The sequence below is a fragment of the Trachurus japonicus genome, chromosome 15 (genome assembly GCF_045865225.1).
Source record: "Trachurus japonicus isolate A0001 chromosome 15, Traja_1.0".
Lineage (NCBI taxonomy): Eukaryota > Metazoa > Chordata > Actinopteri > Carangiformes > Carangidae > Trachurus > Trachurus japonicus.
In genome coordinates this window covers 17344221-17366725 of record NC_140921.1, presented here as the reverse complement: position 1 = coordinate 17366725, position 22505 = coordinate 17344221, and the positions used below count along the sequence as shown (strand labels likewise).

The 22505-nt window shown below is 41.8% G+C and overlaps 3 protein-coding genes across 3 annotated transcripts; 2 read left to right on the top strand and 1 right to left on the bottom strand.

The window, feature by feature from the left end:
- Window positions 1–4098: 4098 nt before the first annotated feature.
- LOC146973480 (uncharacterized) lies at window positions 4099–7667 on the bottom strand. Its single transcript, XM_085800071.1, has 3 exons — window positions 6849–7667; window positions 5476–5839; window positions 4099–5378 (listed from the first exon to the last, which is right to left on the bottom strand). Exons 2-3 carry the CDS (start codon window positions 5823–5825, stop codon window positions 5120–5122), a joined length of 609 nt encoding a protein of 202 aa, XP_085656197.1. The 5' UTR covers window positions 5826–5839; window positions 6849–7667; the 3' UTR covers window positions 4099–5119.
- A 387-nt stretch (window positions 7668–8054) lies between these two features.
- Window positions 8055–11632, top strand: marveld1 (MARVEL domain containing 1). Its single transcript, XM_085800072.1, has one exon. It carries the CDS (start codon window positions 8055–8057, stop codon window positions 8547–8549), a length of 495 nt encoding a protein of 164 aa, XP_085656198.1. The 3' UTR covers window positions 8550–11632.
- Window positions 11633–18491: 6859 nt separating this feature from the next.
- On the top strand, window positions 18492–21881 carry LOC146973478 (phosphoglycerate mutase 1-like). The gene is made up of 4 exons (XM_085800070.1): window positions 18492–18799; window positions 20185–20459; window positions 21105–21285; window positions 21527–21881. The coding sequence occupies exons 1-4, from the start codon at window positions 18661–18663 to the stop codon at window positions 21694–21696; spliced, it is 765 nt and encodes a 254-aa protein (XP_085656196.1). The 5' UTR covers window positions 18492–18660; the 3' UTR covers window positions 21697–21881.
- The last annotated feature ends 624 nt before the right edge of the window (window positions 21882–22505 follow it).

The following is a 22505-nucleotide window of genomic DNA, read 5'->3' as shown; positions in this document are numbered from 1 at the left end:
TGCAAATACTACTGTCATGAAGCCCAAATTTGATTGGTTTACAGGTGAGAAATACTTATATATTTTGATTGTGTCTTATCAATGCATTGGATATCAGCACTGTTTCAGTATTACCATCCCATGCCCAGGCCAGATGTACAGTATTGATGTGAAAATATTAGTGAAGCAAAGCCTCAGATATTCAGGGCTTTATTTGGCTTACGCAAAAAATAGGGTACATTCCAATGTTTTAAAAAAAATTCAAACTGGACATTTATAAATTCAAATGAAAAACAACAGACTAGTACTGTAGCAAAAAGAACATTGTGGCTTCTCTTATGTGGGTTCAGATAAAGGCCAAATAACAAAGGGGTAACACAATCATGATACATGGCATATGATTAAGGTACAACAAGGTTAGCTACCTTTAAAACCCCTGTCCTCCCCTGCCCTTATGAATGGTTCAGGATGTTGGTTGTGGGCAATGCAATGTAATATGATGTGATGTGAAGTTGGCTCAACACGTTTCTCTACGGCCCAGAACAGCCCTGAAGGCAGCAAAGCATAAAGCCAGACAGAAAGGTCTTAGATGTGGAAAGCAGTTTGGCCTTGTGCATACGTATATCGAAGGCACCATTGGTCAGAGTCCACGTTAGATGAGTAGCAACAGAGACAGGTTCAAGTTTTATTTCATGACCAGTTGCGGCTATTCGAGCACATTAAATCTTCTTTTCGTAGTTTCGAGAGAATGATCAATAAAGCAGTTTTTATTTCTGACGTTTCCATAAAGAGCTTTTTTCTTTTTGTACCTGAGTCCCTTTAAATTTGAGTAAACTGAAAAAGGTGCCCTCGCTCAGCAGGACACTCTTGTTAAGTCTTGTTTGATGTTCAGCGTTCACCTCAAAGGGAGGGCAGGGAGGCACTGCCATGCCCGTGTTTTGAGACTGCTGCAGCAAGTGAGAGCCTGAGCTGTACACTGAGAATAAGAACAAAGGCACACAATGACACAGAGGAAGGAATAACAATGAGTGCTGTGCCGCAGTGTTGTGTGATTCTACAGTGAACAAAGACACAAAGTGTGGCTCAGGGGTTGTGTGTGCGCATGTGCGAGTGTGTGGATGGATGTGTGTGTACAGTATATGTGTGTGTGTGTGTGTATGCCAGGGATTATTATCAGAGCATGAGGAGCAAGCACTGTATATATCATTTCACTAATTACCGTTCCGTTCTCTAATTACAATGCAGCAAGGACATATTCAACTCTCAGATCCTTACGAATGTAAAAATCTCTATACTGCTTCCGTTGTCAATCATGAACAGATCTAGACACAGGGAGAAAAAAATTTGTTTCTTCTTCTCCCCGTCTCCCCTTTGAAAATCTGATCTGCTCTCTGTGCTCTCCATACAGCTGTCACTCCTCTCTTTCTTCATCCTTTGTCAGCTTTGTCTTGACTTATCTTCTCCAAAATGTCTGGAAAGGAACGCTGAAAAATGAGCACATCTGAGTGCATTCATAATGTGAGAAGAAGTTTCTGTTGAAACAGCATCATGAAAACTTTGTTGTCCATCAAAATCTAATTTTGCTTGCTTGATTGAAGAGACAGGCTGCTGTCAAAATCAAATTTATGATTTCATCAAGATGCAGAGGCGTCTGCAAAGTTATTGGTCCACTGCGGTTTTTAAGGGAGAATCTGTAGAAGTGGGCATTCAGTGCTGACCAGATAAATTGGGCTGTAATAAACACTGGGAAAGGTCTCAGTGGTCAGCACTGTAAGCAAACACATACACATCTTTCTGCACAAACACCAGAAATAAGTCGGTGAAATTAAGCAGGAATGGGACGGAATATGCAAATACTTCGTACGGTTTTTACTTTTTACCCTACTCTGCTTCAAATTGGACATTTTTTTTCTACCACTAAGGGCAGCACAACACAGCGAGTGCTAGAAATACATGCCATTTACAACTTCCCACAAACACAGAAAAACCTTTCTCTGTCATTTTTTATTAACTACAAAATTGGGCTAATGATTTTAGAAGCATGAAGATATTCATAAATATGCACATAACTTAGAAAAACTGCTAAGATCTGCATGTTGCCTAAAAGGCAACAGTGCTTCACAAAGGAATCTCAGTTTGCCACCTCACTGTTATTGTGTGCAGAAGTATAATAGCTACAAGTACAGAAGTCAGCGATGTTGGATTTTTTTTTCTGCAACTCCGTTATTATTTGACCTTGTTTGAGATTCTCATTTCATTTACTTCTAAATTTGACCAATAAGTGATCATTATCAGGCACCAACAAATCTAAATTCAGTGATTTTATAGTACCTTAACCTACAGGTCAACCAAGGCCAGAATATCTGACTTTGAATTTGAAATTGAAATAGTAAATATACAGTAGGTGTTATTAAAGGAATCAGCTGAAGGTCAAATAGGGCACTTAGCAACTCGTAGATATCTAAAATGTGACACATAACCCTGAATAGACACTGCTTTGTCTATCTTTAACAGCAGATTGAAATCTTGTTGTGTTTTATTTCATGTAAAAAATTAAATTTGGTAAAGTAGCAGTATGTTAGAATAAACTAATGGTGATGGGTGAGCTGCACTCCAAGGCAAACCACTAAATGAAGATGCAGATAATTTATTGCAGGATCATCCTTGCACATCTCATCTAATAGTCATAGGATTTATGGTGTGAATGAACAATTGTGATAACCGACAGTGTATATACGGTATAGGCTCTAAAATTAGGTTTTCTGTGCAGTGCAGTGAGCTCACTTTGACACAACAAGGTGAGAGGCTCAGCGGACTGAGGATTACCTCGGAGTCAATCTGCTGCTTTCTCTACACTGAGGGCGTCAGCTGAGGTTTCAGCACCCTGTAAAGCTGCCCGACAGATGACTCAGTTTCCCGGTGAACCGGCCATGCACGACTGAGTAGACCCAGGATACACAGACAAGATTTTTTTTTATCTCCACCATGACTTCTTAATCTCCAGGCATCAGGGAGGAGGAAGCTGGAGGACAATGATAGGAAAGAAGACATCTGGTGGGTGCAGGGCATCGCTATAGTCCAAATGTCCAACTGTAAATGTGGGAGATAAAGCCCTTATACTGTATATCCTGATCTGTACTCAGCAGCGCTTGGCTTTTGTGTGACCTGAAGAAATAAAGTACAGAACATACAGAAATCCTCGTAGAGCCTTGATAAATAGACCAGAACAGATTCTGACGCTTAAATGGACAGACAGCACATCCATTCAGTCTAATATTTCACTATATTATGATAAAACACTACCAGAAGTGTTGGATGTTTGCATTAGAGATTGAGAAACTCATTAGCCATCACCACACACTGAGGTCATTTGGTAGACCTGGCATAAAAGAGAAGTTAAACATGAAAACCTGGGATCAGTAAAATCATATTGACTATTAAAATGAGTGTGTCCCTCAAGGTCGTAATTACATATGCTGCAATATAAAGTTTTCTGTGGCATGCATGGCAGGTATGAATTCTGTACTGGCTCAGTGTAGTGGTTTTCTCTTCCAAAACAAAGCCTTTAGTGCCATCTAGTGACTCCAAGTGGACACACATGACAGCTTCATACACAGTTATAACCACTGGAGGGCGGTATTGTCTCTGATTCTGCTACAAGGCCGTTTTCTATGAGGTGCAATTTCTCACTGCATGTTTATGTGAGATGTAATATATGGGATACATGTGGATTGATGTCACTGTGCTAATTCAAATTTAATTCAAACAGTAATTTATAACAGCAGAGCATCTGGAAGCGATGTGTTATGCTCCTCTATTCACGATCATCATTCAAAATTGCTCGAGAGCTGCACTCAAGTGAGGCACTTAACACCCAACTGGTCCAGTGGAGCTGCACAGTGGTTAACAGTGACAGACTTCAGGGTGCAAAATGTGTATGGGCTGCATATGCATGCAAGGAAACAGTGGAAATGAGCATGCAAAACAACAGACTATCTTATGTTAAATAAATGTGAATGTGTATCACTATCAACCCATAAAAAAATATGTTAACAAAAACCTACATATTTATTTTCAATAAAGTCAGTGCTACTGTAGTCACACAAAATAAAATAAAACTTATAAACAATACAAAGACTCAATTCTTTATTACCATATCTAAAAATGACACATCAAACAGTTATTATCAAAAAATAACCAAAAAAAGCTTCATCAAGTTTCCAGCAATCTGATGAGGTTGGTGGCATAAAGTCTTTTACATGCACAGTGTTTTTTCACACTGTTGCCACATAAAGTTTTACACGTTAGTTTCAAGTTCTTCTTTCTCTCAACAGTGAGGGTCATTGTGGCTATGGCCTTTGGGTGTGGTCTCTTGGCAGAACTGACCAGCTCGTGCTTTATTCTCACCGAGTGAAAACCAGCGACTGGTGCAGATGTCAGTCAGGAAGCTTGAGTCAAATGTGCAGCCGTAGTGTGTAAACTGACACTGCTCTTGTTGCGCACCATTTAGCGTTTAGTGTTGTGTATCATACCACACACATATTCATGGAAAAGGTTCAACTTCAGTTAGTGTCAAATGCAATAATCAGGAAGTTACCAAGCTACAGTACATCATCTCACTCATATATATCTAAATATATATGGCTTTGTGTGTGGTATATGAAAGAGATACAACTTCATAACCACACTGTTGCCTTAGATATTCATAACAATACATTTAGTCTGATTACTGCCAGGTTAAATGAAGATTGGACCATTTTTGTATCAAATATCATCCATAATTAGAGATATGCATGATTAGTGTTCGTGGTGGGATCAATTTAAGAAAGCACATAAGGCAACCACAGTAAAAAGTTGTTGGATACCAGGAGCCAGTTAGAGGTTCATGTTGATACATAATCTGGGTGGAGATGTGCTTGCAATAATTAACAGTACAGCGCTGTCTGGTCTGTGACTTTATGGCATTTTGAGAAACTATTCATTCAACCTGAAAAACCTGATTTGTGTCCATGTTGCTCTTGGCAGAGGTTCATTCAACCTCACCCCGGTGCCTGAACGCATCAGGACATTTCTTCAGGTGAAGACCCACAGGTTGTTAAAGTGCTGGTTGACCCTCAGGCGTACAGTACGGGCCGGTGGATCAGTGGAGTATTCGGTGGAGGTACCTCTCTGGATCACTGTCTCCTCCTCTCCTCAGTCCTGACCCAGATCTGAGTGATCTCTCATTCATCCCTGCAGAGCCGTGGCCCTCCGTTTGCACCACTGTGGCCCCTGTGCTTCTTCCTGTTGTCCCTATAGTGGGACCCCGACGTGGCTCCGGACTGCTGTGGCCTCCTGTCTCTGAGTCATTCTCCTCTCCTGCATCCTTTCCCTGGCTTCTGGTTGAGCTGTCCCCTATCCTGCATAGAAAAAAAGTGATTAAACAGATGTAATATAATATAACATTGGATAATGTGAATGTATATTAAAATGTGTTCAGGTTAGGAGTGTTTCTACCTGAGGTGATTGAAGGCACGCAGCCAGTGTGACCCCAGAGCATCTCTGCCGTTACTCCTCAGTCCTCTCCGGTGACTTCGGGCCCTCAGTCCGATTAAAGCCTGAGCCAGCTCAGCTTCGTCTCTGTGGCCCCACACCAGCTGGGCCCTCTGCTCCGCGTCCTGGTCCCCCGCTGCCCTGAACAGTCTCTGGAGCTGCCACAGGTTCACGTCGCTGAAGATGTTCCCCGAGCCAGCCTTCCTGCTCCTCCTCTGGGCCAGACGCCACAGCGAGGAAGGGCCCGCCACCATGGAGGACGGCGGAGAGGCGTGTCCGGTATCCATCCAGAGAAACACGGGAAAAGGTGGCATACAAAGGTTTGAGTCTGTGGAGCAAGACACAAGAGATTCAGCACATTGTGATTCGTTTGTCATTGATATTAGACTGATAAATATCAAAACAGAACCCAACAGAAGAGCAGCACAGACAGGCTGCGTCACAACACCTGTGGACACCCGGCCGTCACAGTGAGACGCTGCCAGCCACCTGCTCTGATTCTTTAATCCTGCTTTGGGAAGTGAGTGATGATGAGCTGTGCTTTAAGACCTATTAAACTGCAGATGCTCCCTTTATCTCTCTCTCTTCTCACATATGTGTTTAAGTGGGACACAAACACATAGGAATTAGCTGAGTGACCAAGGTCACGACTGCATGTGGGTCAGCAGCCTTTTCCACTTAGAGCTTTCTCCAGAGCATCATCTCACAGACTGAGTTTGCTTCATCCTCTGAAGATCTATTCTCTTTTAGTTAAGCTTCCTTCTGCAGGAGTCCAAGTCTCCCACTTTTCCTCAATCACTTGAACTACTCAGTCCTCTGCATGTCTAATTTACTATATATATATTTTTTTACATTGTAGATCTATTCAGAAGCACAAGTAGCCTATACAACACAATCACAGTCAACTTATGAGCACCATCACAGCTCTATAACAGCTGCTATTGTTTTGAAATTCTCTCATAGGCTATGGTCATTATGGAAAGTGGCTCCACACAGAGAAACACATCCGCAGGCCCGTGTATTTGCATTAGAAGTGGGTTAACATTGATTACACGTCACAGTCTGCTGTTTGAATAACAAACTGTTATGGCTCAGTGCACACACACCGACTCTCCTGCAAAACTGAGAATCAAGAAGTAGAAATGTACAAACCTTGTAGGCTAATATCCTTGGTTTTAGTGGATAGGCTATTTACTTGATATCACTTAACTACTGCACTAGTCTCGCCAGCTCTGCAGGGTTTCAGCCTACACTGTGGGTAAAAGGCCAAGTGGCCTGACCTAAACGGGAATCCCGTGAGAGTCACGAGAAAACGGCTAAAGAAAAGAGCTGCTTACCCGAAGTATCTCCAGCGCAGCTCTGCTTCCTAATGCATCGCTACTCCTTTTCCGATAAAACTGCCGAAACACAGAGAGTGTCGGGTTGTTGTTTACCCGAGCTTCACTTGCAGCGCATTTCTTGTCCTTGAGCGGTCTGCCGATCATGAATCAAGGGTCACCGCTCCACCAATGAGGGCGCAGCTGCTCCCTGATCCCTCCTTCCTCTAAGGGAGGGGGCTTTATTTCGACCAATCACGGGTGTGAAGGTGGAGGAGGGGAGGGGTGTAAGCGCCCCCCCCCCCCCAACCCCCACCCCACCCCCCCGGCCACGTATAGGGCGTGTCCGCTGAAATCCATTGACGTCAATGAGGCGGTCTGGCACGAGAAGCGTCTGTCAGTGATGTGCGAGGGAAGTTAACATGTGAGCATCCTGTGTGCAAAGACGCAAACAAGATGACGCATGGGCTCCAAACAGCAGGAGCCCGGCCATATGAACTGAACAGATCTTTTTTTTATTATTATAATTCGCCTATTGTTGTTATTATCATTGACACAGGCTCCTTTGATGCGTTTATGTTCCAGTGGGGAAAATAGTCTATTATAAACCTGGAAGAAACAAAGAAACAGAAAAAAAAAGTTGAGCTATGAAATAGTCTATTGCGCCAAAATCTTTACCCTTTTAATTCTATAGGCTACACTTTTTATTTTTTAGTTTCGCCGACCTACGCTTCATGAAGTCCTATAATGTCACTTCCACTTAGAAAAGACAGAAGGAGGGAGGTCCGACACACACGCCCATGGGGGAAACTGGCCAACACAACTGGGAAATGCAGCAGATGAGTGGACACGGATGGATCCAGCACGTCCAGTCCAGCAGAGGAGGAGCAGGCTTTGAATTACAGGCCGCCCCCTCTCTGTCACCCAGCCCCCCCAGCACGGACTCAACAGAGGAAACGGAAAAGACGAAACATTCAAGAAGGGTTTTCATTTCAAAACCCCGGGGCTGTGGAAAGAACAGAGAGTTCATTTTTTTTCAAATGCCTCAACTTGTCCACTTTTGGCTTCGCTCTTAGACCACAAACCCGCCCTTCCGGCCCGTTATTCCCAACTCTTTGCCCATCTTTTCCCACCAGCTGTTTGCAGCTGGCAGAAAGCACCCGCCCTGTTCGGGGTGAAAAACTGAACCGGAGAGTGACCGGAGGAGGAGAGAAGAGAGAGAGAGAGATGCCACCCCAACATCCCCCGCCGGTGGTGAGGGATAGCATGAAGTTCCTTAGGAGTTTTTTGGGAATCTTCCGGATCCTGCAGATCTTGTTCGGGGCCGGGCTGTGGGTCACCATCGCTGCCAACAAGTACGAGGGCTCCATCCACTTCGTCCTCTTCGTCGCTGTCCTCTTCTGGCTCCTCACCCTCGCCCTGTTCTTCATCACCCTCCTGGAGAAGCAGGACCTGGTGCCGCTGCTGGGAGGGGAGCGCTGGTTGTGCACCAACCTGGCGCACGACGTGGCCGCCACCTTGCTCTACATGCCGGCCATAGGTATCATGATCTACAAGACGAACCGCAACGCGTACTGCAACCTGGATCAGTACAAGCACTCGTGTCTGTACAAGGTCTACCTGACGGCCGCCGTGTTCGCCGGCCTGTGCTGCCTGTCCTATGTCCCCACGGTTATTTATGGGGCGTGCAGGAAGTGTCGGGGCGAGCAAACGGTGGTCTGATGATGAGACTGGAGAGGTGATGGCAACAAGTAAGGGAGGGGAGAGAGGGGAGGGGGGGGGTCCACAGCAAGATGAGGAATAGTTAACTTCACTGTAATTTAACTCAACAGCTACTCTAATCACAGGTTCTCTTTTGTCCTTGGTGGTCGAGGCAGAATCATCAAAAGATTTTTATGATGCAACAGAGACATTGTAGTCAGTGTATTCATGACATGAAAACATCCCAGGGTCCCTGAAGCTACCCAGGACTGGAGATGTGTTATGAGGGCAGAGTGGTTTTAATTATATTATTATCATCTTAATCCAAATCTCAATTAAAGTGGATATAAGTTTACAGTACAATGCCTTAACATGTTTTGTAGATATATTCAGGCACTAGCTTTGTCTCCATCTTAAGGCTCTCATATGATTAGTGCATTTGTTTTCACAGGGGATCATTTTTCATTATCTTTTCTTAAAGTATATATTTTTATGTGTTTACATGTTTTTTGTACGACAGCCAACATTAAAGAACAGTTACCGACACACGATGGACTAAAAAAACAAAAAACACTTGCAGATTTCCTTTTGACCAGCTCTGTTTTTTGTTTTGTCAGATTCAAACATTGCATACAGTATTTTTTTTTTTTCCTATCAGTGAGCTTCTGTCAGAATGCTGTATACTCAACTAGGTTGTGACAACAACCTCTGAACAATATGGATGTTATTGGTGCTAAAATGTGTATGCTGAACAAAAAATATAAGTGTTCATTATGTAAAGCCAAAGAACAAAAAGAGCAAGAATAAAGACCAGTAAGTGAGAGACAATGAGGCGTTTCTTTTGGTTATAATCTTTTTTGTTGTTGTTGTTGTTCATGGAAGTGTTTAGATAAGTTGCTTGAGGGGAAAATGTTCATCAAATGCTTTTTGTTGATTTTGTTTTAATACTTTGAGTTTAATTTAGAGAGAGAGAGCTGGGCCATATGGAGAAATTGGTGGCTTTTTCCAAATGAGACACAGATTTGGGAGGCTAACGACGGAAGCCCTCAGGAACTTCCTGTTGGGAGATAAAAGCCTGGGCCAATCAGCAGAGATCATTTATATGCTAAAGCCGCTTAAACCACATGAAAGACGCAGATTCTTGAAACTATCTGTCTCTAACTATGTGTCTCTAAAAGACTACAAGACAGTCACTCACACATGCATGTGCGGAGACAATGTGCATGTATTTGCTGCATGATAGAAAATGTGTATTGCATGAGAGTGCACTGGTGTGTGTGTTTGATGTGTGTAATAATCTGGAAAGAGGCTTGTTCTTACCGGAACAGTCTGTTGGGGTTCTGGAGGTGGGCTAACGTTCAGCCAATGAAAACAGAGCCAAGCAGTGGAGGATGATTCAATGTCTCATCTATTCCAGTCGGCATGCGCTTCTTAAGAACAGACTCCAGACAAGTTGTTATAGCAGCACCCAAATCTCCACTGTGACAACTCTATCTGGTTGCCTTAAAAGCAGTCAGCGAGACAGTACCATTACTATGTGTGACTGCTTTGCACACTTGCTGCTGCCATGGGACAGGAATGTGGTGAGAAGGGCTGCAGATTACAGTACTCACACATAAACACGCTTCCTTTCCTTTTTGGGCCATTGCTCGCTTCTTGTACACTTCCAGTTGAATGTGATGAGTTATTCTTGGACAGGAGCACTGGGGATAAAACATTGCACCGTTGCTGCTCCAGATCCAGATCTAGATCCAGATCCAGATCTACATTCAATAATCAAAATCAGCGCAACAAGAAATGCAGGAGAAATAGAGTTTTAAAACAGGAGCAATAAAACAAATTTAAATGAAAGAAGTGTGAGTGTGACAGGTGGATAAAAGAGACGGGAAAAAAGTTTTCATGAATATTTGCATTACTTTACTTGGATGCATGGATTGGTTAGTACTAGAATTTCAGCAGTGAACGTGACCCTAAAATGGGGCCATATAAGGATACAGACAGATCAGACTGCAACCAGGGAAACTATAAAACCCATTGCCTAATTTTTATAGAAGTATTTTATTCAGTCTGCACTTCCTTGGTAAATTATGCCAAAAGACCAGCCGTGCAGAACGTCCGTCTCTGGGCAAGTTGTCTTTCTATGCAATGATGATGAGAAGGATCCAGTCTGCATGTGGGTGTGTTGAGTCCAAAGTGACATATGTGCTCAGAGCTACAGGACTGGAAGGGTTAATGTTAACCAGCTGCAGCCCCAGGATATAAATCTAGCACTTCTAAAGAGAAGAGAGGAGAGGAGAGGAGAGGAGCCCCCCAACCTCCTTCACTCCCATACCCCCACCGCACACAGTCCTATCCACCCTCTCCCCCTCTGAGATTTCCACTGAAGTGTTGTCCTGTCCACGTGTCGGTGTCTGCAGAAACACACAGCTGTATACAGCCAAATGGAGACAGCAGTACACAACAGCCCCCGCGTGCCGCATAAACAAAACACTGGATCCACAGCTTATTTTGATATTGAAAGTAACCATGGTGAATCATTTTAAGTTTTGAAAGAAATCTAAACTATAGCATGTGCTGACAATTACGACTACAGAAGGATTCACCACACTTAACCTGAAAGTCTTTTTGAGCTGCCAACATTAACATGCTCCTTATTATTATATTGGCCACAGTTTATAGATGTCCTGTCTGTCATGCATGAGTCTATTTCAAATTCAATCCTTAAATATCCCAACGCTTGCCATCACAGGTCTTAACATGAATTTTGGAGTCTTATGTTGCCCTAACACCATTATACAAGGGTGTGGGCGCTGCTAAAGTGAAGTTGCTGTGTAGTTGGAATTTTCTTCCAGCAACACAGACAGTAAAGAAAACTCAGACAACTTGGTATAAAGAGGTATAGAGCCAGGTGGTTCTCTGGAGTGCCCATCGTGTGATATTTACTTTGGCTACTCAAGCAAAGAGACATTTCCTGTATGTGCTCTCCCACCCGTTCGCAAGAGACCAAACGTCCAACAGTCGCCATAACCCCTTGAAATGGTTTCTCTGGCCCTCCCTGAAAGCACATCATGCGTAATGTTGCCATGAGCTGATGTCAATTATCCGAAAAACTGACACAGTGTTCCCTGCCCAAAAACTCTGAAGCAGAGTTTTGAAGTCTAAAGGGACAATAGCAATATGTCTGTGACTTTTTACTGTCATTACATTCTCTGGTCAGATTATCATGGAGAAATTACGTTTGTCTTTTAGAGTCATTAAAAAAATAAAAAATAAATAAAACAACATTTTTGCTTTGTTGCTTCTGTGTCTTGACATAGTGGCACGGAGAACAGTGTGAGCTGCAGAACATCTCCAGTGGAGCTGGAGTAGGGAAAACATATTTTGTTCAGATCTATTTTACAAGACCAGATGGTTGTCATCAAAGTAAATCAGTTCAGGTCTTCCTGCTATAATAAAATGCAGAAATGTATTATACTCCGTTTTTTTTTTTGTTTTTTTTTCAAGATATATCCTCTTTACAGTTTTAAAATAAGAATTAAATTGACATAGACCCAACCTAATGGCTGAGATTAATTCTATTGCCGAACTTATAGGACACTACACTGGTATTTATATATTCAGTTATAATAACTCTATGACTTCTATAATAAATAATAATAGCATACTAAAATATTTTTAAACTGCTATTCTTCTGGTGATATACAGTATGATAAAGACATGCTGCATGCTAGAGAATAACCTGGTTGGGGAAGACACTGCTTGGTGTAATTGATGTAGGTTTTTCGTCATATGTATTTTGTTTTACAGCCATGGTTTGTTACTTTTCTGCTTTGGAACATTCTGGCCCTAAATTATTCCAATCATTATCAAGCAATACAAACATGCACCCTTACTGAAGTTTCAAATCTAAAGCAAAACCTTCAGGCTGAATGTCATGAAATGAACTGGAGGACTCATCAGTAGTGGGCCTGAAGACTTCTTCTCTTCTGTGGTTTCTATAATATTTTATTATTTTACTTCTTTCACCTACTCTCTCTCTTGCTGCATGTTTGTCATTTCCTGAAAGCTAATGAATCTAAAATACCAACATTTCAGCATTTTAATTACACTTTAAGAGTCTATAAACACAATTTTAATAAGCAGGAGGGAAGTGAAGTGGTGCTTCCAGTTCACTAATCCTCTCCTCCATTATGGCAAATAAACCCTAACCCTACTTTCATTGCATATATTGTTATTACTATGGGAGGCAGAGGAATGACATTTGTCACACCCAACAACAGAGAGTGGGTGGTGGAAGTTAATGGTGACTGCTAAGATGAAGAGACTAGCGGATCTGAATGAACAACAGTACGTGGAAATTAATGTGCTTACTTCAGCATAGGCCTACTGATTAAAGCCTGATTATGAAATAAAGGAATTTGGTCTATTTGAGCTTTTCAGTTGAAATGATGACAGGAGCTGTTGAGTTTGTATATTAGAACAGATTACAATAATTTCAACATGCAGGTGGGAAGAACTAAAAACAATTCCTGGTCCTAAAACATCTTATGACAATATATGACTATGTCCTGGTCAGCTTTGCCAACCTGCTGAAGCAGATGCTGTTGGTGGATACTGGTAGAAGAATTACACCAAGTCACAGTCTTCAGCCTTCATTCATCATGACCAAACACCTCGTCTGTACCTTCAATAACAGCTTCTAGTCAGTGATTATATACTGGGTCTGACAACATACATGATACACCTTTCAAAATAAAATTATGATTACAAACAACACACTACTTTATACACACACTCATATATCACTGGGAGGCTTCTGGGTGCTGCTCCTTGAAGAAGAAATCTGTTCCCAATGTGCTTCTAATGTATGTGATGGGAATCAAAACCATAAGTCCCCATGTGCACAGATGCTCTCTGAACATTAACCTAAAGATAACGTGAGCAGCCCAACTCAAGCAGTCTGAGTTAGTCAAATCAAATGAGTAATGTTGTGCAAAGATGACAGTTTTTTTTCTTTCACCACCCAAAGCACAGTGAGGAAATGCTGTGCGGGAATTTTGCTCTAAAAAGAGAAGTCTTATGTCTCTAAACTTTGGAATAATTGTTTTGAACAGAACTAGGATTTCTCTTATTTCTTACATTGTATCAACATCACTATTTTTTTAAAGACAAACTTGAGGTTGCTGTCCTTTATATTTGTGGGTAATTTGTACATGCTCAGCATTATTCAACAGGAAATTTCAATGTTTAACACTTGACCATGCACTCTTAACTTTCATTTCAGGAGATTTGTTTCCACAGGGCTTTCTCTCAGACCACAGCCCGGTGTTTTAGAGTTTACCGAACCAGGTGTGTGTACTTGGTTGGTGAGAGTTCACTCAGCTGTAGTAGACCAGGACTGGAAGAGCCGGGACAGAGACACAGAGACACTTCCACTGGAAATGACCTACCTGGAATTTTTGTGGTTGATTGCAGTGGAAGTACCCAATCCTTCCCCCAAGAGTGTCTGATTCTTTTCCTGCTCACGTTTCTAGCCTCCCATCTCGTTTTTGGGAGGCCAACATGCACGCACATGACACATGAAAACACAGACAGGCGCATTCAGCAGCGCCCTGTTAACCACACTTTCATCAGATACTGCTGAGATGCACATTCCACTGCAGAGGAGAGGGAAAGAGGGGCAGGGAAAACAGATGGAGACTGACAGAACAAGTGAATGTGCAGGGGGAAAACAGAAAGAGAGGAAGATGTGCAAAAATGCCTTGCGTAAAGATGAGTTTGAGATGGACATTTCCTGTTTGTGTAAAGATCCAGATCAGTAGTGTTATAGGCACACAGACCCTGTATTTTCCCTCTGACATTTGCCAGTTTATAGTTTCCTAACATGGTGACAGGGATTACCGATTCCACATCTGCTGCAGCCTTCTCTTGCCCAGACGATACTTCTGAATGGGCGCAGTGTTCATGTGTTGCGTGAAGGCAATGGCAGCCAGTGGTGAGAAATGATGATAGCTATTTATAGAGCCTTGAAAATACCACGGCTTCCTTCATCCTGCCAATCCTTAGCCGAGATGTTGAGAGTGTTTTACAGTGAATGAGCCTGAGAAGGCGAGACGGAAACAGAAAAGGGGAATGTTTTCTGGTCGCTGGGTGGATGAATTCACTCATTTCCTGTCTGACATTTTATGATTTTTGACATTTAATCGGAACCTACGTTAGCAACACCTCCGTCATTACTCACCTGTCTTTTTTAAACTTTAAAAGAGGGAATAACGAGTGATGAGTAATCTCCATGACTGAAATCCACAGTGATTTAGAGGAAAACTGTCTTCAAACATTACAACTTTTAGTGCGCATTGCAAGTGGACGCACGTTGTGAAGCAAAACAAACATTCTTTCCAAATGTGAAGTTCCTGATAATGGCCCACACGGCTCTGAACTGATTCCCAGCAACACTTTTCCCACAGAGCCCGACTCCCTCCTCTCTGTTACACACCACTGCTGGTGAAAAGCAAAACACTGCTGGGTGAAAACATAACTTAACATCACCCACCACTGAGTCATAATGGGACAGTGAATGCACACAACACACACCACTGGATTGTTTATTTGACCTAATGACTGAGATTAATTCTATTGCCGAACTTATAGGACACTACACTGGTATTTATATATTCAGCTATAATAACTCTATGACTTCTATAATAAATAATAATAGTATACTAAAATATTTTTAAACTGTTATTCTTCTGGTGATATACAATATAAAGACATGCTGCATGCTAGAGAATAACCTGGTTGGGGAAGACACTGCTTGGTGTAATTGATGTAATTTCATCATCTACGGGTTTTTGTTTTACAGTCATGGTTTGTTACTTTTCTGGCCCTAAATTATTCCAATCATTATCAAGCAGTACAAACATGCACCCTTACTGAACAAAAGCACATCTAAAGCAAAACCTTCAGGCTGAATGTCAGGAAATGAACTGGAGGACTCATCAGTAGTGGGCCTGAAGACTTCTTCTCTTCTGTGGTTTCTATAATATTTTATTATTTTACTTCTTTCACCTACTCTCTCTCTTGCTGCATGTTTGTCATTTCCTGAAAGCTAATGAATCTAAAATACCAACATTTCAGCATTTTAATTACGCCATACTGTCACACTTTAAGAGTCTATAAACACAATTTTAATAAGCAGAAGGGAAGTGAAGTGGTGCTTCCAGTTCACTAATCCTCTCCTCCATTATAGCAAATAAACCCTAACCCTACTTTCATTGCATATTGTTATTACTATGGGAGGCAGAGGAATGACATTTGTCACACCCAACAACAGAGAGTGGGTGGTGGAAGTTAATGGTGACTGCTAAGATGAAGAGACTAGCGGATCTGAATGAACAACAGTAAGTGGAAATGAATGTGCTTACTTCAGCATAGGCCTACTGATTAAAGCCTGATTATGAAATAAAGGAATTTGGTCTATTTGATCTTTTCAGTTGAAATGATAACAGGAGCTGTTGAGTTTGTATATTAGAACAGATTACAATAATTTCAACATGCAGTTTGGAAGAACTAAAAACAATTCCTGGTCCTAAAACATCTTATGACAACATATGACTATGTCCTGGTCAGCTTTGCCAACCTGCTGAAGCAGATGCTGTTGGTGGATACTGGTAGAAGAATTACACCAAGTCACAGTCTTCAGCCTTCACTCATCATGACCAAACACCTCGTCTGTACCTTCAATAACAGCTTCTAGTCAGTGATTATATACTGGGTCTATAATCTCTATGCTGATGTAGATGTACAGTGCACTGATAAAGATAAAGTTGTCTGACACAGTGATTTGATATCTTCCAGTGTGAAGTCCTGTGTAGAGCTGCTCAGAGCCTGTGAGGACATTTAAGATGTGGCAGAGACAACACTGAACACATTCATGCCTGACAAGTCCACTAACAGTGCTGCCAGCTCAGCCAAACACAGTGTTCATGATGAGGACGTCCCTGATGGACTTAGTGAGAAGACCTATAATTTCCTCAAGAGACCCATCAGTGCTGAGGAAAACAGTCCGTACAGGAGAAGAAGGGGGATGAAGATGAAGCAGTTGAAGGTATGTATGGAAACTGGTGTTTGACATAATAATGAAGAAAAATATAGTTGAATATTCTATATGCAGAGAGTTCAATGTTTAATAGCCAATTTACTGAGACTGACATTAATATCACATATCAGCAAGAAAGTTGTCACAATGTCAAACTGCTGCTTTAAAATCCAAGTGATTGAATCATTTCTTCTTCTGACTGACATTAAAGCTCAGACACCTGTCCAGCCAAGAAGCAGGTCAACAGTGAAGATGCACAACTTCCTGAGCAAAAAAGAGGAGAAGCATTGATCTGACCAAAGACCGTGTCAAGCTCACCTATAGCAACACACACACTCTGATACACACACTGAAGTTTACGTATTTGAAAGGTATAGGTTTGGATTTATTGGTCTGAAGGTCTATGGTAGAAAAAAAATCTTTTTTTTGATTTTGATAATTGACAGTTATTCATAATGGGAATACATTTAGATATGTTAGTGCATCTATTGTGTATGATGAGACAATTCACCATTATTATCCTGTTGAACAACACAGAGGAGGCTCAGTCCAGTTCTTCAGAAGTGTATCACTGTAGAAACAGGAAGAGAAGCAGAAGACAAAGAAGGTTTTGGCACAAAATCACCAAAAACATGGAAGTTCTGGTGAGAGGTTGTATGAGGCTTTGTTTTGTGTCTGATGCACACCTTGACAATATTATGATAGAGTATAGACAACCCAGAATTAATCTAGTATCTGCATACCTCTTTATTTATGCTCTGCATAAAATCACATCGTTATAAAATATATTAATTAAAAAAAAAAATGCATTGTCATAATTATGTACCTATTTTGGAAACAGCAGCTGCGAAATAAAGTCAAAATAGCAATGTTCAAATTTCAGACTGCTGCTTGAAAATTCCCACAGTGTAAATGTCTGTAATTCACCCACTAGATGGCGACATAAAGTCAAACAAAATAATGCATTTGACTTTTTCCAGCTGTTTGATTCTCACATTCACTCCTTAAACACATCACACAATGAGTTCAAAAAGTCTTAGCAATTTCTATTTTTTTAATCACAGATATGAAACTGTTCTTCCGCATGCAACAAATCTACCACCTATATACAGGGGTTAATTTGAGCCGGATCCTGCGGCACCTTATGATTTACAAATTAAGCACTGCCTATATAACCTTTTTTTTTTTTTACTGTAACGGTCACCACGAAATGGAACAAAGGAAGAAAAGCAGTTGTGTGAGAACACAAAGATGCAGCAGACATTACAGAAAGTTTCCATTGAGCAATCAGAAAGATGTCTTTACCTTATTTTTTACAGTCTATGGTCTTTACACATACATATGCAATAGGCCTATAATCATATTCTGACCAAAGCAGCACAGATGTTAATTGTTTCTTCAGCTATGTTCTGTCAGTCAAAGACTGTCTGCATACTTTTTAGTACAGTATTTATGTTTCTTTGGCCTTCCTAAATTAGTGATAGTCTGTGTGCCACACATCCTTGAATGTATTACAATTAAATCAAGAAAAGTCTCTGAGAAAAGCCTATTTCATTTTGAGGTGGGTTATGCAAAAAAGCAAAACATGTCATTGTATGAAACTGACCAAACTGACCATGAGATCTGAATTAGTCAGTTAGTGGTTAATTTGATATTTATGTCACTATTCTCTCACTTGCATTCTTTTATCACATGAACGCAGACAGGTTGACACAATGGGAGTCAATAAAGGTACAATGCCCAGGATGAAGGTCAGGAACAGACCCCGTCGCTGACGCCCACCGCTGTCATTGGTGGAGGGGTTCAGGAAAATGACGTACTTCAGCGGATTCTCATTGGATGTTAACAACCAGGAAGTGTGGGACGAACCAATCCGTGTTATAAAGCTCCTCACTGGTTTGACAGTACCGAGTGGACCTGTCTGCTTCTTTGCATTGAAGTTGTGAATTAAACCTCACCAGCATCCATCTTTTAAAAAAAAAATCTTTTTGACCAATTTTCATTATTATAAGTGATTTTTTATCACCATACACCATGGCTGCCTACAAACTGGTGCTGATTCGTCACGGAGAGAGCAACTGGAACCAGGAGAACCGCTTCTGTGGCTGGTTTGACGCTGATCTGAGTGAAACCGGGGAGAAGGAGGCGAGGAGAGGAGGACTGGCCCTGAAAGGTGAGCAGCAGTCGATGTTGGATATTTTCTCTCACCATAGCCGCTGTAATATCTCTGACATGCTGTAGAGGCCAATGCACGGCCGCGGTTGCATAATCGCCTCTGCATCAGACCAACATACCCCCCACCCCCACTCTTCCCCCCGAGCGTGCCAGGAATATGTGGAGGATGTGCAAACGTGCAGAAGTGATGCATTCATGTGGTTTCACCGGTGCACCAATCCCTCGCGAGGAAGAGCTCAACTCGCATATTTGAGTTCATTATGTTAAATGTCCGTCGCTTGTTCTGATTCAGCAGGAGAACAGGGAGGGATCAGAGGAGAAACCAGTGCACTGTGGGCCCGTAGCTACACTGCCGGTGGCCTGAATAAACCAGGCTGCGGTAGGCTACACAGAGCTGCAAGCACTAGTTGATCAATCAATTGATGGATTGAAAGCAAATTTAGCAGCAACTAATTTTGATATCAATTAAATCCCCTGAGCAAAAATTGTCTTCTCAAACGTGTTTTCTTTGATTTCATTGAAAATTCAGGTTTTGCACTGTTTTTGCACAAGTGTCACCTTGTGCTTTGCAAAATTTTATTTATTGATATATTTAGTAGATATATAATTTCATATGCTCATTAATTGCATAAATAAGCTCATTAATTGATGATGATAGCAGTTATTAGCTGCAGCATAAAATGTACCTACTTGTCTTCAGCAGGCCTAAAGTTTTTTTTTCTGATCAACTTTTTATTGAAAAATGTACTATATATGTTTACATCATATACATTGCTTTTCTCCCTTTTTTCCTGCACAGTAAGTGCAAACCGATACAAAGTCACTTACACATTTAAAGGGCAGTAACAATATTTGAACCCATTTGTATCCCCCCCATATACACACAACCCTCCCTCCCCCAGGCGACTCTGTATGAACCTCCCACCCAGGATCTCAACCAAAAAAACAAACAAACAAAAAAAACAAAACTGAAAAATCAAGGTCGGCCGTGCTGCACCCTTTCTTTAACTAACGTGTGTGCTGCCTCCCAGCCCTGCAAAGTCTTATGACTGGCCCATTGCTGCCAAGCCAAGGAATGTGGCGGTTGTCCATAGAATACGTCTATGTTGCGGGGACAAATTTAAAGAAGAGTCATCATTAAGCAAAAGTAAGGCTGGGGAGACTGGGATCCTGATCTTAAGAATATCACTTAAAGTGAGAGATATTTCCTTCCAGAATCCAACCACGCCGGGGCACTCCCAATAAACATGCAAAAATGACCCCTGGGCATTAAGTGAGCAAAGATGTCTTCAGTAAAGTTTGAGGCTTTTTATTTACCCTCCTCATTCTTTTAGTAAGGTGCAGTCAAAATGCATTGAACTCCTATGTCTCTCATTCCAACAGATGCTGGTTTTGAGTTTGACATTTGCTACACCTCCGTGCTGAAGCGGGCCATCAGGACACTGTGGCTGTGCTTGGATGGCATCGACCAGATGTGGGTGCCGGTGCATCGGACCTGGCGGCTCAACGAACGCCACTACGGAGGCCTGACGGGGCTGAACAAGGCAGAGACGGCCGCCAAGCACGGAGAGGCTCAGGTGAAGATCTGGAGGCGCTCGTTTGATATCCCTCCTCCCTCCATGGGCCCAGACCATGACTACTACACTATCATCAGCAAGGTAAGATATGATATCCACAGTACATTCACACAATGCTTTGACCAAGGTGATCTCCTATGTCCACACAGGATTAGCAAAAGGGAGCATGACTATGGCTGATCTCTGCAGACAGGCAGTAAATAGTGTCTCCGTGAATGAATGAATGAAATCAGCAGAAATGACTGGAGTGCAAACGGTGGATTTAAGTTCATGTGCCTCTGTCTTTTTGTCTGCAGCACGGTCAGCGTGAATATCCTAATGTTACACAAACAACAGTGCAAGTGAAATTTGACTAGAGATACAGTCCTTTACTATTTGCTAATGCTATTACCTAATAGTAGGCTATGTTCAAGGTGAGTTAATGTATGACTGACAAGAATGAGATCTGGAAGGTTCAAGTGCAAAGTTCAGTCAAGGGAGAAACAAACCAATCATGTCTGATGTCAAGGCGTTATAAGTACCAGCTTGATATATAAACGACTTTACTCACATGTATCTCACATTTATTAATTTGCAGAATCACCTCGCTTCAAGCAGGTGCAGCAAAGTGTGCAGTAACTTTCTAATGAAGTCAAAAGAGATGGAAGAGATCCAGTCCAGAGAGCCAGCATACTGTATCTCAGCTGTCTTTAATCTGGTTTGTGGGTGACTGTCTTCCCCTTCCAGGATCGTCGCTATGCAGATCTGAGCGAGGAGCAGCTTCCCTCCTGCGAGAGCCTTAAGGACACCATCGCACGAGCGCTGCCCTTCTGGAACGAGGAGATCGCTCCTCAGATCAAACAGGGGAAGAGGGTGCTCATCGCTGCCCATGGAAACAGCCTGAGGGGGATTGTGAAGCACTTGGAGGGTGGGTGGCCCTGCACATGATCATTCTCATCACTTACTTGAACATATCTACAGCAGTGCAAGTGATGCACTGCTGTAGATATGTTCTGGTACATAGGCAGTGCTCTAACTAGCCACAGTGACGCCCCTTTATACCTCATCTTAACTCTTTTACTTTAGCATTTAAGTCATTTAATGATGATAGGAACTGTGCATAATTAGATGATAACCAGTGTTTTGTTTTTATGTCCTCTCACCTGCAGGAATGTCAGATGAGGCCATCATGGAGCTGAACCTGCCAACAGGAATCCCCATCCTCTATGAGCTGGACAAAAACCTGAAACCTGTGAAGCCAATGCAGTTCTTGGGAGACGAGGAGACTGTACGCAAAGCCATGGAGGCAGTGGCTGCTCAGGGAAAGGCCAAGAAGTAAAGCAGGGGAAAAAAGCAATCGCTGTGTATGATGGCAAAGGTTGTACCAGACAGCTGGCCTCAGATTAGTGTTTTTCCTAAACCCTAATTTATTTTTGGATGAGTATACTGCTTGTTGTCAAAGGAAACCTGACTCTACTTGTACAGTGCTGGGATAGTAGATAGTGAGTGGTTGGAATATATTAGGGCCTAGAGAGGCTTAGTTCTCAAGAGATTGTACATTTTTTTTTTTTTTTTTTTTTAGATACTGTTTTTGAAATACACTGGAGATATAATTATATAAAAAAAACATATAGACTTAAAGATATACTTACTAATACTAATTTTAACATGTCAAAAGGGACCACTGCAGATTATGCACAACTTATTGTATTGCACTCATCAAAGCATTTAGTTGATGTCTTCCATTGGAATACAGTTGTACAATCTCTTGAGAGCTGGATGGGAAAGTTAAGACTGCTAAACAATCCTTTTATCTTGTTTGTTTTTTTTGCCTGTGAAATGTATGTGTGCAGTGTCCTTATGTGTTGTTGCTGTCTGTGTTGTGTCCTACAATCTGTATGTTCTTTTTTTTATGTCTTACCACATTTATCCAGTTTTGAATGGTGCCAACACTACTTCAGTATTCAGTATTGAGTTGCATAAGAGACAAATCCATTATTTGGATTTTAGCGTGCCAGGTTTCACAATATCACTGTGAAGAATAATGAACTATAACCATCTAAATTCAACCAATATCTTTGTTTCTCTCTTTGACCATCTTTGGTTTGTCTGTTCCTCCTCGTGTTCTAGTATTTATATGTGCCTCAA